Source organism: Plodia interpunctella, chromosome 27 (assembly GCF_027563975.2).
Source record: "Plodia interpunctella isolate USDA-ARS_2022_Savannah chromosome 27, ilPloInte3.2, whole genome shotgun sequence".
NCBI lineage: Eukaryota > Metazoa > Arthropoda > Insecta > Lepidoptera > Pyralidae > Plodia > Plodia interpunctella.
The window spans coordinates 1,904,542-1,918,969 of record NC_071320.1 but is presented as its reverse complement, the minus strand read 5'-3'; the positions used below and the strand labels follow the sequence as shown (position 1 = coordinate 1,918,969).

Genomic DNA, 14,428 nt, shown 5'->3' with positions numbered 1-14,428 from the left:
AATGAAGTTTGCAACATATTACAGGAAAATTAATGTTTGAAAAATATAATAACAAAATACTAATTAAAAATTAGACAACTGACTCATATTTGTAACACCTCAAGCTCGAAAAAAATAATTAGCTCCACATTTATTAAAGAAAAGCGACCGAGCCTTAATCAAAATAGGCTCCATGGGTCGTTTATTTTTCAAAATGGATAACAAACTACATTTTTTTATAAATAAATGAATTGAATTGATCATGACTGAGCAATGGGACATGGCTCCAAAGGTCGGTTGCTTCATTCAATTTTGACGTTAACTTTAACACCTACGCCATTTGTTACTTTACATGTAACATGTATTTTCTAAGTATAGTATAAGTGTTGATTCTAAAATGTTAGTTTTCATAAAATTTTCATTGTCTATCACCTAGTGGTCATCATCGTATAGTGGTCAAATAAAGATTTAAAAATACTTTCTTTTCGTTTTACCTTACCTGTGGTCAACTCCGTAAGACCTTAATTTCGCTCGGGTAAAACCATAATAAATTATACGCACCTGAACATTCCTCTTGAATCACTATATCCATCACAAGAAAACGCGTCAAAATTCATTGCGTAATTTCGAAGATATAAACATACATAGAGACAGACAAACGGCGGGAAACGAATTTGAATTTTTGAATTTGACTTTGTTTTATACCATGTATGTGATATAATTTCCCATTTCACAGTTGGTTAGAATACACAATTATGTAGGTTAGGAATACGCTCGAAACTACGATATGTAGCGTAACATGCTATGAAGTTTGTGTCTACTTAAAGGTTTAAATTATATAAAAACGATACGATCGATCGACGATTACGATTATAATATAAAAACTATTCCTACGATAGTAAATGAATTTGAGAAAGATACAAATAATTTCATATTATTAATTTTTCTCCACAATCTGTAAGTGCACAATCGTATAAAGATTGAAACCATATCTCTCTTAAAAACCATAAAACTAAATCAAACTAAAATAATCCTAAATAAAGCTAAAACTGAATAAACTTCAAATAAAAATCTAGAAAACAGTTCCAAAATCAATTCACTTTTATCATTCAATAATTAATATCAAACCTACTTTTAATTTACGCAATTAATTTTTATAAATCTCGTCAATTTTGTTTTAACAAATCAACACGTTTAACACGTTTTAACAAGTATATCAATTAAATTTTTAATCTGTGATTTTAAAACAAATGTATTTTTACTATGAAATTAAAATTAAAAAAATTACTATGAAATTAAAATTAATTAAAAACTCCATCCATGTATAATTTTCTATTGCCGAAATTGCGTGGATATTGTATAATTTTTCAAAAAGAAAAAACAAAAGATTAATAGTATAATAATAATAAGTACGATTACAATTAATACCATGATGCAAACTCCACAGAAAATTACGTGGGATTTCCCTCTAATTTAAATCGCACTAACACACTTTGCACTTCAAAATACAAGAACTAATACATTTTAAATCATATTATTTCAATATTTAAAAGTCCACATTCAACACATGAGTTAAAACAATAAAATTGTAACAATTTCTACAACAAATAAGCCGGCTAGGGCGTAATACGCGTCCAGTATATAAATACCTGTGATTGTAAGGTACCTAGTATCAGTCTCACTTGCACAGTTGAGAGGATAACTACTGCAATATGTACGCCAAAGTGGTAAGTACAGATACGTAACGATAATCAAATTGTTTGGTTATATTTCGATGGTGGTGTAACGGTTACAATCCCCACCTGTGAACCGAAAGGTTCCAGGTTCGAATCCTACTCGTGCCACAGGAGTTTGTGTACCAATCTGACTCATGCAAAATTTTCATCGACCGCCACCTGCTTTCGGTGAAGGAAAACATCGTGAGCAACTCTGGTTTGTTATCAACTTGTGTGTGTGTGATGTGTTGTGTGAGGGTCGTGGTTATTACGTGGAATGAAACACACACAACAACTTTCTTGGCATTATTAATGGAGTGATTTGCAATTGCCTTCTCCATTTCACACACAAATCAATAAGAATCAACCAGTGTGCAGGTTTCCTCACGATGTTTTCCTTCACCGGAAGCAAGTGGTGGTCGATGAAAATTTTGCATGAGTCAGATTTGTATACAAACTCATGTGGCACGAGTAGGATTCGAACCCGAGACCTGTCGATCTACAGGCGGGCGTCTTAACCATTACACCATCACCGCTAGTTAATAGGTACTATTTAAGTAATTTTTATGGTTTTACCCGAGCGAAGCCGGGACAAAAGTTCCCTATTAATATAACATTACCATTAATATATACATTTCGTAGGCGCAAGCGCAAGGATTAATTCTAATTATGACATACAACAAACAGGTCTGTCAGTCTGTGAGTGATACGTTAATTATACATAAGTTTGTTTGAATCTATGACAATCGAATCATACTTACTATTGGTACATGGATAGGTCGTATAATATTTTATTTGTTTGAATATATAATATTATATTATATGTGATCTTAAATAAAAAATAAATATATATTTTTTTAAGAAATCACCAACACAACGCCGCATTATTTCATCATCTAGAAAAGGACTGACAGTTTCCAAACGACTGAATGCATTTCTAACCATAGCTACTAAGAACATTCTCGATTAAATTCACTTTCAAATAAAAGAAACTACATCAAAATCGCTTCAGTCGTTTGGCTGCTACGATACCACGTATAGATAGATACCTACTCAGACACGTTAAACTCATTCCCTTAGTTACTCCCTCCTTTAAAAATTGTAAGTCAATAGTTATAAGTTTTTTCTGAAATGTACGATATCCACGGAAAAGTATGTAGTGGTCATATTTTAGGTCGTAAACCTCACGCCTGTAAGTGTTGTATCAACAGCGATTTCTGTTCAAACGTAGACTAGAAAATCAACTCCCAAATGACTTTAAAGGGGATGAAAGTTGTATCAAACCATGTCTGTTCCGCTTTCGCAGAGAATTTCACGCGGGCGAAGCCGCGGTCAAAGGCTAGTGTAAATATAAATGTGATCTAAGGGTAGACATCCACACGGCATTCCAGGCCGTTTATCAAAGCAAAACAATGCAATGCAATGCAACTGAATGCAACCAGCTGAGCTAAGTAAATGGTGCGTAACCACCTACACGATCCACTGCAGTCATGTCGAAACTGTTGAGACACTCGGACAAAATTTAATTGTATATAATGGCTTTTGATTCTCTGTTATCCCGACTGCGTGCACTCCTTTCGGCATTTCTTCTCAGCAGTGGCCGTTCGAGATGCTTGTTAATAAAAATTCTACTTAAATAAATTAAATTAAATAATAAATAATAAAATTACAATACATTCTACTTGGGGCAAAAATATTTTTTTTGTATGTACGTCCCAGGTTCGAATCCTACTCGTGCCACATGAGTTTGTATACCAATCTGACTCATGAATAGTTTTTGTAGACCACCACAGCTTCCGGTGAAGGAAAAACATCGCGACGAAACCTGCACACTGGTTGATTATTAACTTATGTGTGAAATGGAGAAGGCAATGGCAAACCACTCCATTAATAGTGTCAAGAAAGTTATTGTGTGTGTTTCATTCCACGTAATGATCACGACCCTCAGCCATGAGGAAATACCGACAATAAATAAGACATTACTTTCGTTCTAGTTCCTCGTCCTCGCCCTGGCCGCGGTAGCGTTGAGCCGCGAGTACCCGGCCGGGGTCCACCCAGCCGTCTGCCCCAACTACCCTTACTGTGACACAGCCACCCTCGCCCGACACACTCCTGACGGCCAGCCCATACCTGAGTGGGTGTACAACCCTAGCATCCTGCCTGTGGCGCCTGTCGAGTGAGTATCTACCATTATCAACCATTTGACGGCACACCACAAAACCTTTACGAAGTCACGGAGATTAATTTGCCAGTCACCATAGACGAAAACGACATTTATATATGTCGCAGTAAGATAGAAAATGCCGTAATACAGTTGTATCCCTAGGGATATGATTATATGCTGGAACATACATGAAAGTGATTCATCACTGTCTTACTAGGAATGTAATTATAAAACTGTTCTAGTTTATTGATATTGATTATATTACTAGATTGCCGTTTTAATAGTCAAATAACGATCATAATTATTAATAAAAGTTAATTAACTATTCAGTAATTAAAATATGAATCTAATTTTATTTTTCCAATAACTATTTTTCAAATTATATTTATCCAAGGATTTTTTCTTATTATTAGCTATTATCATCAACCATTTTAATGTTCTGTTTGTCCACTGGCCTCTCTTGTAGATAGATAAACAGGTGCTTGATCCACATAAAATTCCAAGCTATAGGTACATAATTTATATTTGACTATGAATACCGAGCATTCCAGTCAGAATTGCCAGTTCCTATTGCTTAATAAGTTATTGTCCTTAAGTTCTAACTTAACTGGTGTAAGCTACATTCACTTCACTGTCTCTTACGACTTGTACTTGCATAAGGTAAATATATTTAACTGTCACAAAATTCCCCCAATTTTAGAATGGCATAACTTTTTAATTCATGGCTGATAAAAAAATATATTTAATTTTATTTTATATTTGTTGAAAGTCAAATCTGAATTAGATCTGCCCAGGCACAATTTTACGTCAAATTTTATATATTTATTTCTCAAAAATTTCTCAATAAGCTACAAACTACTGGCATTTCGGAACGACCGCTGCTGAGTCCCGATCACGCCAGAAGGGATTACTATTATTGTTATTTACATTATCTTTTTTCAAACCAGTCCAATCACAGACCTACATATTAACCTCAAGTTCAATAATGTTGCCCAAAAAGACGTTGTGTGTGTTTCATTCCACTTAATAATCACGACCCTTAGCCATGTTGAATACGAAAGAAAAGAATTATATTTGTCCTTTAGAATATTTTTCTTATTTGTTTTTTTTTCAGCCCCAATCGCGCTGCTGCCGCTCGCTACCCCGCCGATTTCAACCCTGCATTGTGCCCGAACTACCCTTATTGCTTTTGAAAATAAAAAATAAACGCACTTCTTTAAAAAAAAATCTGAATTTCGAACCATTTTTTTAAAACGAGATAACTGGCAGCAAATAAAAATAAATAAATAAACACGGCTCGTCCAATGGCGTACATTAAGATTCCAAGTTTGAAACTTGATATCACCGGTTCGAAAGTTTGATTTTTAAACGTGAATCTTTTATCCTGCCATATCGTTGTAAATAGATAAAGTTGTAATGTGGAAACAATGATTGTAAAAATATTGTAAATTTGTGTGTAAATTGTAAATAAAATACAATTTTAAAACCTTCACCAAATTTTTTTTTACATTCCTACCTCAATTTTTCATTACAAGCTTGCATTAGCTTGAAATCACCCGGTAGAGAGACACTGATCGATTTCCAAATTCATACAATATTATTTACTTTTTGTAATAAAAAATATATTATTGAAGATGTTATATTCGTTGTGAACACTGAGTAAACGATTCGATTGTGGGTATGTGTGTCCTTTTCTTATATTAAGTTCCTATCATTTAATACATTCGGATTAATAGATTTAGAGATTTTCGGGAGGCAACATGTCGTCAAGCACGATATGCGTGCCAACGGTCTGTCAACTAAGGATGTCGGCGACCGCGCGATGTGGAAACGAAAAAGTAAGAAGGAGGACCCTGTACTGAAGAGGCTGCGGAGGAGACCGGGAAACCTCTCTGATGAGAGAGAGAGCTATTCGAGAGAAAATCTGCACTATAGTAAAGTTGACGATTACAATTACAAAAACATACTACAAATATCAGTGACCCACATTACAAATACCTTACAGATTAATTTACCTACTTATAAAATTTAAATAGGTACTTAATAACTAGGTCACACGTAATATTGGCAGCGTGTGGCGCGCTGAGCTGAAAGCTTTCCTCGGAGCCTCCGAAGCACTAAAGAGTTCAATCGATCTGTACTCATCCAATTATCATTTTCTGTGAATGCAGAAACTATATTATTATATTTATTATAGTTTCTACATTCACAGAAAACGACAAATGACCTTTCAAAAATATATGAAATCAACCTTAATCTTACGCGTGAAACGATCGGGCGCTAAGTCCTTCTGTAAGAAATTACTAGGGTGCGTTGTGCGACTTTGCTATTCACATCTCACCATCGAGTCGATTCGCAGTGAAACGCAGCCAACCAATCATATTACGCCATTGTGACGCGACGATAACCACACCGCAATGTGATTGGTTGGCTGCGTCTGTCTTCATATCGATTCGTTGTCTACATACTCAGTCCATGATACTGAACAGTTTTATTATGAGATGAGAAAGAAATTGCGAAGAAAAAAGCTGATCCATACATTTTCCTCAAAATCAAATCATTTATTCAGAAACTAGCTGATGGCCGCGACTTCGTTCGCGTGGCCGAACAATTTTTAGTAAGGAATCAAAAAATTATTAGATAAATTTAACTGTACAGCGTAACTATAGCTATACAGAAGATGCTCATATAACTGAAATATATATTTCCTATAGTTTAGGACCATGGACCATTGTGACTCTTCTTCAGGTGGTCCAGATTTTTGATTTTTATACCTCAACAGGAAATGCTCATCAGGCTGAACAACTTTTGTTAAGGCGTCATTTCCATAATTCCTATAGTTTCGCTAAACCTGGACCATCATGGGTATGCTTCATTTTTTATACCTCAACAGAAAATGCTGGTCAGACCGAACAACTTTTATTAAGGCGTCATTTCTATATGTCCTGTAGTTTAGCTGTGCCACCTTGGGTCTCCATCAGGTGTTCTAGATCTTCGATTTTTATTCCTCAACAGAAAATGCTCATCAGGCTGAACAATATTTGTTAAGGCGTCATTTCCTATAGTTTAGCCGTACCATCATGGGTCTCCATCTGGTGTTCCAGTTTTCAAAATCATTTATAGCCAATATTATGCCCAGGTTTAATAGCTATATAACAAAAAAGTTTCATTCAAATCCGTCCAGTAGTTCCGAAGATTAGCGTGTACAGACAGACAAATAGACAGAGTTTTTATTTCAAATACTTACTCTGTTACTATGACTCTATCGCCTAATTTTGTTTTTATGTAAATAATATTCAATGTACAGGATTTTTTTACTGTTTTCCTGTTGACGGGCACTTTTTCACATCAAATTTTATATCATACTATTCACTACCACTACCTCAAGTTAGGTAATTGATTTTGAATGGAACAGCTGATATTTTTAGCGCGTGCTTCATTTTGTAGTTGCTCCCATACAAAAAAAATGTTCAGTATCATGGACTGAGCATTTATCTTTCTGGTCTTGGTCTGGTCAACAGAGACAACTCTAAACAAATATATATAAAAAGATAATTATATTATTAAGATAAAATCATAAATTAAGTATTCTTTACAAAAAATGTAGGTATTACATGGTATGGTTAAGACACTCGCCACACTCTCGCGTTGAGACGAAAAATTAATAAACCAATAATTGAATTTAAATGTAAAAACAGTTATATGTATACATAATGGCATCAATTATCAAATTATTGTTGAAAACCACAAATGTGAATAGTAATTAATTGTAAATAACAATCACGAAATATGAATTAGTTTTGATATAAATATTAAAGAGTGAGTGAATTTGACATCAGTCGTGTTTGAAGAGAAACCAACACATAATGTACGGAAAACTGGTGATGAAAAAAGAAATGACTAGTTTTTACAAAAAAAATAATTTTTGCCACAAGTTTTTATTGTCATCAGAGAGATTTGGTTGCATTCATCGCGTGAAAAAAGAATCATGTCCGAACGGTAAACCGCGAAGTTCCAGGAACCGATGCTGACTGCATCATCAAGGCATAATAATGCATTGTCAAAGAAACAGAAGCGACTTTCAAATCACAGGTGAAGACAAGACTAGGAAAATAAAACACAACACACTTCACCGCAGCCTTTTCTACAAATGTGGATTTATAAGTAACTCGTAAAACTAAATGGACGAGTATCATTAAGTGGTGATACAAACCTTTATCCTTGTATTCCAGTTTATCCTCTTCGCCTTGGCCGCAGTAGCCCTTGCCAAGGAGTACCCTCCTGGCGTCCACCCCGCCGTGTGCCCCAACTACCCCATCTGCGACGCCAGAGCGCTCATCACCCACACCCTCGACGGGCACCCCATCCCTGAGTGGTACTACAACCCTGGTGTTTTACCTGTGGCGCCCTTTGAGTAAGTTTCTACGTCTTTATTTTTCACTAGATGTTGCCCGGGGCTTAGCTCATATTTGAATTTTGATATAAAATACAGCCTATAGCAATCTTTGATAATGTACCTTTCTAATGGTGAAAGAATTTTTGGAATCAGTTCTTAGATTACCCGCCTCAAACGTACAAACTCACAAAGCTTACCTCTTTATAATAACAGTATAGATGTATAGCGTCTATCGCCCTCATCTCGTGTTCCCGGCTCGGGGTTGTGACGCCAAGAAACCCGCAAAGATATAAGCGGACTTATGAACGTCACCTTACCGGGTGGGAGCGGTAGATGTGACAACGGAGCGGCACGACGCAACGTGCTATAACGTAAGCTAATAACGACAGTGTGGAGCTGGCATAAGAATAAGAATTATAAATTGTCTATTTTTCTCATTTCAGTCCCAAAAACCCCACTGCCCCGCGCTACCCCGCCGGCTTCAACCCTACTATATACTATTACGCCTGATTGGTTGCTCCCTATATTATTGATAATTTGCACGCGACATTGTATTACATATGTAAATAAATTGAATTTTGTATACCAAATGTCTTCATTATTTTTGCTAAAAAGAAAAAAAAAAACATCTTTCTTTTCATAAAAGATTCAAATTTAGATTTTATTGCAAGTCACAAATTTATAGGTTGGTTGCGTGCATACTTAATTTAAGTTGATAGTATGAGTGACACCCTGCAAGGGCACAGCAAACACAGTAGGCAACTAGATGCCGTCTATATGTCTATCGCTTTCTCAAAAACGCACCGGTGACCCGTATCCGGTTGTCCGCTGCGGTGTTTGCTTACCATCAGGCAACCCGCATTCATTTTAACTCAATTTACCTAGAGCTTCTTTCATTCTAATAAAGTATCTTATAGAGGGGGCGCGCTTATGACGGCAGTGTTGCTGACTTTACAAATGTAACATATACAATCTTATAGTGACATATTAAGCAATGATAATGCGTTGGAGATCATTTAATTTAGAATATGACGTGAAAAAGTGCCTGTGAAGGCCTAATTTCTGAATAAATAATTTGAGATGGCTAATTGATCAATGACATTTGGCAGATTTATCTAGAAGTTAGTTTTATCTGTCAGCTAGTGGGATTATTCTGTAAACTGGTGGGCTACTGTGAATTATACACAAATACGTAACACGTCATTGCGTCCACACGTTCTCTCACTTTTCACACGCGGGAAAATGAAACGGCATTGACATTAATATTTTTATAGTACATGTAGTTATTACAAAGAAAAAACGTTTATATGCTCAAGCATTTAAATGGATTTGTTATACATGTCGCATATGACGACCTCGGTGGCGCAGTGGTAAAGTGCTTGCCTCTGAACCGAGAGGTTCCCGGGTCCCCGGTCGGGTCATGATGGAAAATGATCTTTTTCTGATTGGCCCGGGTCTTGGATGTTTATCTATATATGTATACGTTATAAAATATAGTATCGTTGAGTTCGTATCCCATAACACAAGTCTCGAACTTACTTTGAGGCTAGCTCAATCTGTGTGATTTGTCCTAATATATTTATTTATTATTTATTATATGCTTTTTATATTATTTTTGAAAATAATAATGAGTTGAAAAAAAATCTGGAATCGAGCGGGAATTGAATTTAAATAGATGCTCGAGTATTTTCAAAAAACATAATTTCTTGCTTGTAACAGTGAGGGTATGTTGATAAGTTAAGAGTACCTAACTACTCTCTAATGACAATACTGTACGTCGGCGTAAGAATAAAGAGATGAATTAATTCAGCTGAACTGGCAACGGTCTCAATAGCTCAGTAGTTAAGAGCACTGTCCCGGATAGACAGGGGCGCGGGTTCAATTCCCGCTCGATTCCAGAATTTTTTCATCTCATATATTATTTTCAAAAATATGCTCAAGCATCATTAATATTACTTCTTATTACAATGTGTCACCTGTGTCTCTACTACTCAACGCACGCACAGCCTTGCGTTCCCAAAATCGAATAATTTATTCCGGATCGATACAATAGAATTGTTGAGTAATTATTGAGATTTGGTGTTGACTAATAATAGCCTGTTGTTGCAGGCCGTTAGAGCTTACAGATTGACAAGGATAGAAGCCAAAATTGGAATAAATATTACTTATATTAGCTAGCGGCCTTATACCGCTTCGCTCGGGTGAAATCAATCAATTATAACCCTAAACCTTCCTCAGGAATCACTCTATCCATTGGTTAAAACCATATGAAAACCCGTACAGAAAATTACGAATCACGAAAAGTCGTAGAATAAAAGTTGCTTGTTTTAATGTAACCAAGTGTCTTTAGAAGGTTATGCGTTTGATACCAGTAACTTGAGCTGTAGCGTTGACTTTCAACGCTGTCTGAATATACAGATATTCAGACAGCGTTGAAAGTCAATTTAATTTATAATGTAACTTTTAAATAAGGTTTTTTTAATGACTGTTCGTAATAATGAACATGAATCTAGAAATTTCTTTATTACCCGCCATAAGAATGAGGAAGTCATTAAAAATTTGTAAATAAACACACGTTGCTTTCTTTTTGCAACGTGAACGATGGTATCGAGACGAATAAATCGATTTAATAATTTTTATGACACTATCGATCGCACCGCAACAAAGTAATTCTTAAAGACATTATTTATTGGATCGTTTAATCGATTAATTTCACTCGATCGCTGCGAAAGTTCGCCCGATGTGGGTTTGGCTATTTTTTTACTTCAATTACAATGTTTTTTTTTATTATATATTGTATAAGTGATCAATTAAAATGACATTAGATTATCGTGTTCCATTATGCAAATGCATTTAATACATTTTATTTTATACAAAGACAACTTCATGACACCATAAACAATTTAAAAAAAACTTACTAGATCATCGGAATCTCATACGGAAATATCATCAATGAAGAAGTGTTTTAATAAAAAACACAAGAATTTTGACTGACGTGCGATAAATAAAAGATAAATAAAGTTTATTTCTGAACTGGTAAGAAGACTTGAATGACCGTAAACTTGCAGTTCGTTCATATCGGTTACGGTTACTCGCCGCAAAAGGAGAAAATTATGACCCATATCGCCAGGGTTGCCACAAGCAATGTAGCTTACCCCGTTTTTCATAAAAACTTAAAACATATTTTGACCTAAAATATGTTTCTTTTTTTCCTGTCAATTTCAAAATAAGTGCACACTATTGCACAAAATATTTTAACATTTTTATGAAAATTTCAAATTTAGAATTTATTTCAAAATCTGTCATTTTATACTTTACTAACAGTTGCCCGAAGACCCGCCCGCGGTGACACATGTTAAAACAGGTCTGCAAATATTTATTATTAAAGGTAAAACCATAATTAAAAAAGACTATGTTACTCCTAAATGTTTAGTCTGTTTCTATGCCAAATTTCATCAAAATCGGTCTAGTAGTTTTTGAGTTTATTCATACAAACAAAAATACAAATCTTTTCTCTTTTTAATATTAATATGATTATGGAAGGGCTTGTGGAGCTCGCGGTCACGGCCTTTATATATATATATTTTATTTCTTATTAATTATGTATTTATTCCAAATGTCATCAAAATCAGCCTAGTGGTTTAAGCCATGAAAGCGTGATAGAACAACTCTTTTATCTATGATAATATGAATAGAAGTTTAACCCAAATGTCCCTTATTACTAGAACTCATAGCAACCCTACGTATCTCACGGATATCAACCAATTTAAAACCGAACAGATGCATGAACGAGATTCTTAAAATGTTATCCGGTTTAATAATGACATGTATTTTGGAAAATAATTAACTGTTAAAGATAGACTTTAATTTCATTTTAAAAATATGTATATTTTGTTTATTTCTATAAATTTTATGATTAAAACGCTGTCTGCAAAAATTACGAAACAAAAATAGAACATTCCAAATTCTAATTACGATATTTAAATTAAGAACCTAAATCCAAATTCATAAAATGAACGACACAGTCGCCTGTCTCCCCGGCGGGGTCAGTATTGGCCGCACTTTATTCCGTCTCTTTCCCACTCCACCTCTCCCTTTCACGTTCGCCATCACCTGCATACTGTACTGTTCTTCTAGAAGGTTCTTGAAAGCTGTTAAGATTTTGGATGTGGATTTCTCGTCGTCGGCGTAAGTTTGCAGTTTGACAGCTATCGCGGCGCAGTTCTCTGGAGTTAGCTGGAAATTTAAACAAAAGTATTAGAAACATGAATCAAAACATGAATCAAAGTCAAAGAATTAATCCAATAAGAAATAAGAAACAAAAATAAGAACACAGGTACTTTTTAACGTAATATTCCATTAAATTATATTTATCAAAACTAAACTAAACAATCTACTAGTATTTCGGAACGACCGCTGCTGAAAATAAATGACGAAATAATCTCATAATAACAGAGGGCGAAGTTGCGGGTTTGCATTTCACTTCGCACTATCGAATCGATTCAAACTGAGACGCAGCGAACCAATCACATTGCGGCGTTGTTGTCGTTGGTTCACAATAGCGCGCTGTGATTGGTTAGCTGCGTCTCTTGTGAATCGACTCGACTACCAACACAGGTTGGTCTCCATCATGTAATAACATAACTAACGTAATTTAACAAAGTAGGTACACATGCTTGTTATAGGTTCATGGACCTTTAAACATCAAAATTTGCTTGAAATGATTACCTTTTGAACCACAGGTTGGAACTCGTCCAAATCGCATTCCACAGCACGAAGTTCGATGGTTCTAGAGCTCAACCAGCTGTAATTGGATCTGTCGTATCGCATTTCATGCAGCTTCGAGCTTCTTATTAATGACGCAACCTACAATTAAAGTAAATTATCGATAGCAATGTGGTCTTAGGTATAGACTAGATACCATTTTTTTCAGTAGCCTGATTGGTATGGTGTTTTACCGTACAAGATGGCCGGTGGCAAGATGAGGAACTTTCAATAACAAATAGGCTAAATTGCTGTTTGCGGCGACAGTAGCGCCCATGTCTGCGGAACTTTTGTGATAATATTCGGTAAGTACTTACAAAATTCAGTAAATCCAAAGGGGAGAAATTGTTCTCAGCACACACTAGTTTTTCGCCAAACATGATTGAGTTATTTGTTAAACGAAAAGCGTAAACTTTTTTACGGCTACCGCCACTGCATTGCGGCTGACAATGACGGAGCCAGGACGAATCAATGATAAGTTCTAATCAACGTATAAATGATCTACCGATTATTATCGTTATAAATATATAAAACTCTTCCATATCTGACTAACAGCTAAGCTTAGCTAAAACTACTTACTTGCTGTGGCTGTGTGTAGAAAGTTGGTAGCTTGGGTTTTTTATTTTGTTTATCTAAGCTACTTACTGTGTCTGTGCCTCTGTGTAGAATGTTGGTAGCTTGGGTATTTTTTCTTTTTTATCTATGTTGGTACCTTTATAGTATTCTGTTCCTTTACAAAGAAAATTATTAAGTTCCATGAAAAGATTAAGGGGAGCAATAAGAGAGAATTTCTGTAAACTCGTACAGGGACGGAAAAAAGCGCGCGTATGAAGTCGCGAGCATAAGTTAATAAATAATTAAAATAAGTATGAAGTACCTGGCACAAAATATTTGCTATTTATTTTTTATGTATTTCAGTTATCGCTGTAATAACTAAAAATAAAAAAAAAACAGAATGTGATAATTTATTGACGTTTTTATAGATATATTGGTACGGAACCCATAGTATTCATGTCTGACTCGCACTTGGCCGGTTTACACAGTAGTTGGGTATGAATTCCAAGCAAAGTCACAGTAAAAAACAATACGTAGGAATTAATTAAATCCCAAATCAAATTCTGATAACTTTGATTACATTAAACAGTTAATATATTCGAGGAAATAAGTAGATATGGCTTAAAAGGTAGCTCTTGAGCTTTCGAGTACTGATTAGAACTGGATTAAACTAGATTTTTCTAGATGAAGCTCGTATAAATAGCATTCCTAGTATTCTAATGTCATCAATGTACCTCAGTTTGAGAGAATGTTAATTAAATACATCATACAGATCAGATTAGCCCCAAAGCATAGACTATACATTACATAACATACCCACATATTCATTATGCTGTATTCCAACGGCAAACAGTG

General features: G+C 35.1%; 3 protein-coding genes across 3 annotated transcripts; 2 read left to right on the top strand and 1 right to left on the bottom strand.

The window, feature by feature from the left end:
* Positions 1 to 1,610: 1,610 nt before the first annotated feature.
* Positions 1,611 to 5,350, top strand: LOC128681345 (cuticle protein 1-like). The gene is made up of 3 exons (XM_053765145.2): positions 1,611 to 1,706; positions 3,689 to 3,870; positions 4,973 to 5,350. Exons 1-3 carry the CDS (start codon positions 1,692 to 1,694, stop codon positions 5,049 to 5,051), a joined length of 276 nt encoding a protein of 91 aa, XP_053621120.1. The 5' UTR covers positions 1,611 to 1,691; the 3' UTR covers positions 5,052 to 5,350.
* A 2,341-nt stretch (positions 5,351 to 7,691) lies between these two features.
* LOC128681346 (cuticle protein 1-like) lies at positions 7,692 to 8,844 on the top strand. The gene is made up of 3 exons (XM_053765146.1): positions 7,692 to 7,739; positions 8,091 to 8,272; positions 8,698 to 8,844. The coding sequence occupies exons 1-3, from the start codon at positions 7,725 to 7,727 to the stop codon at positions 8,762 to 8,764; spliced, it is 264 nt and encodes an 87-aa protein (XP_053621121.1). The 5' UTR covers positions 7,692 to 7,724; the 3' UTR covers positions 8,765 to 8,844.
* Positions 8,845 to 10,989: 2,145 nt separating this feature from the next.
* On the bottom strand, positions 10,990 to 13,472 carry LOC128681341 (uncharacterized). The gene is made up of 3 exons (XM_053765141.2): positions 13,336 to 13,472; positions 12,983 to 13,120; positions 10,990 to 12,490 (listed from the first exon to the last, which is right to left on the bottom strand). Exons 1-3 carry the CDS (start codon positions 13,396 to 13,398, stop codon positions 12,260 to 12,262), a joined length of 432 nt encoding a protein of 143 aa, XP_053621116.1. The 5' UTR covers positions 13,399 to 13,472; the 3' UTR covers positions 10,990 to 12,259.
* Between the last annotated feature and the right edge of the window lie 956 nt (positions 13,473 to 14,428).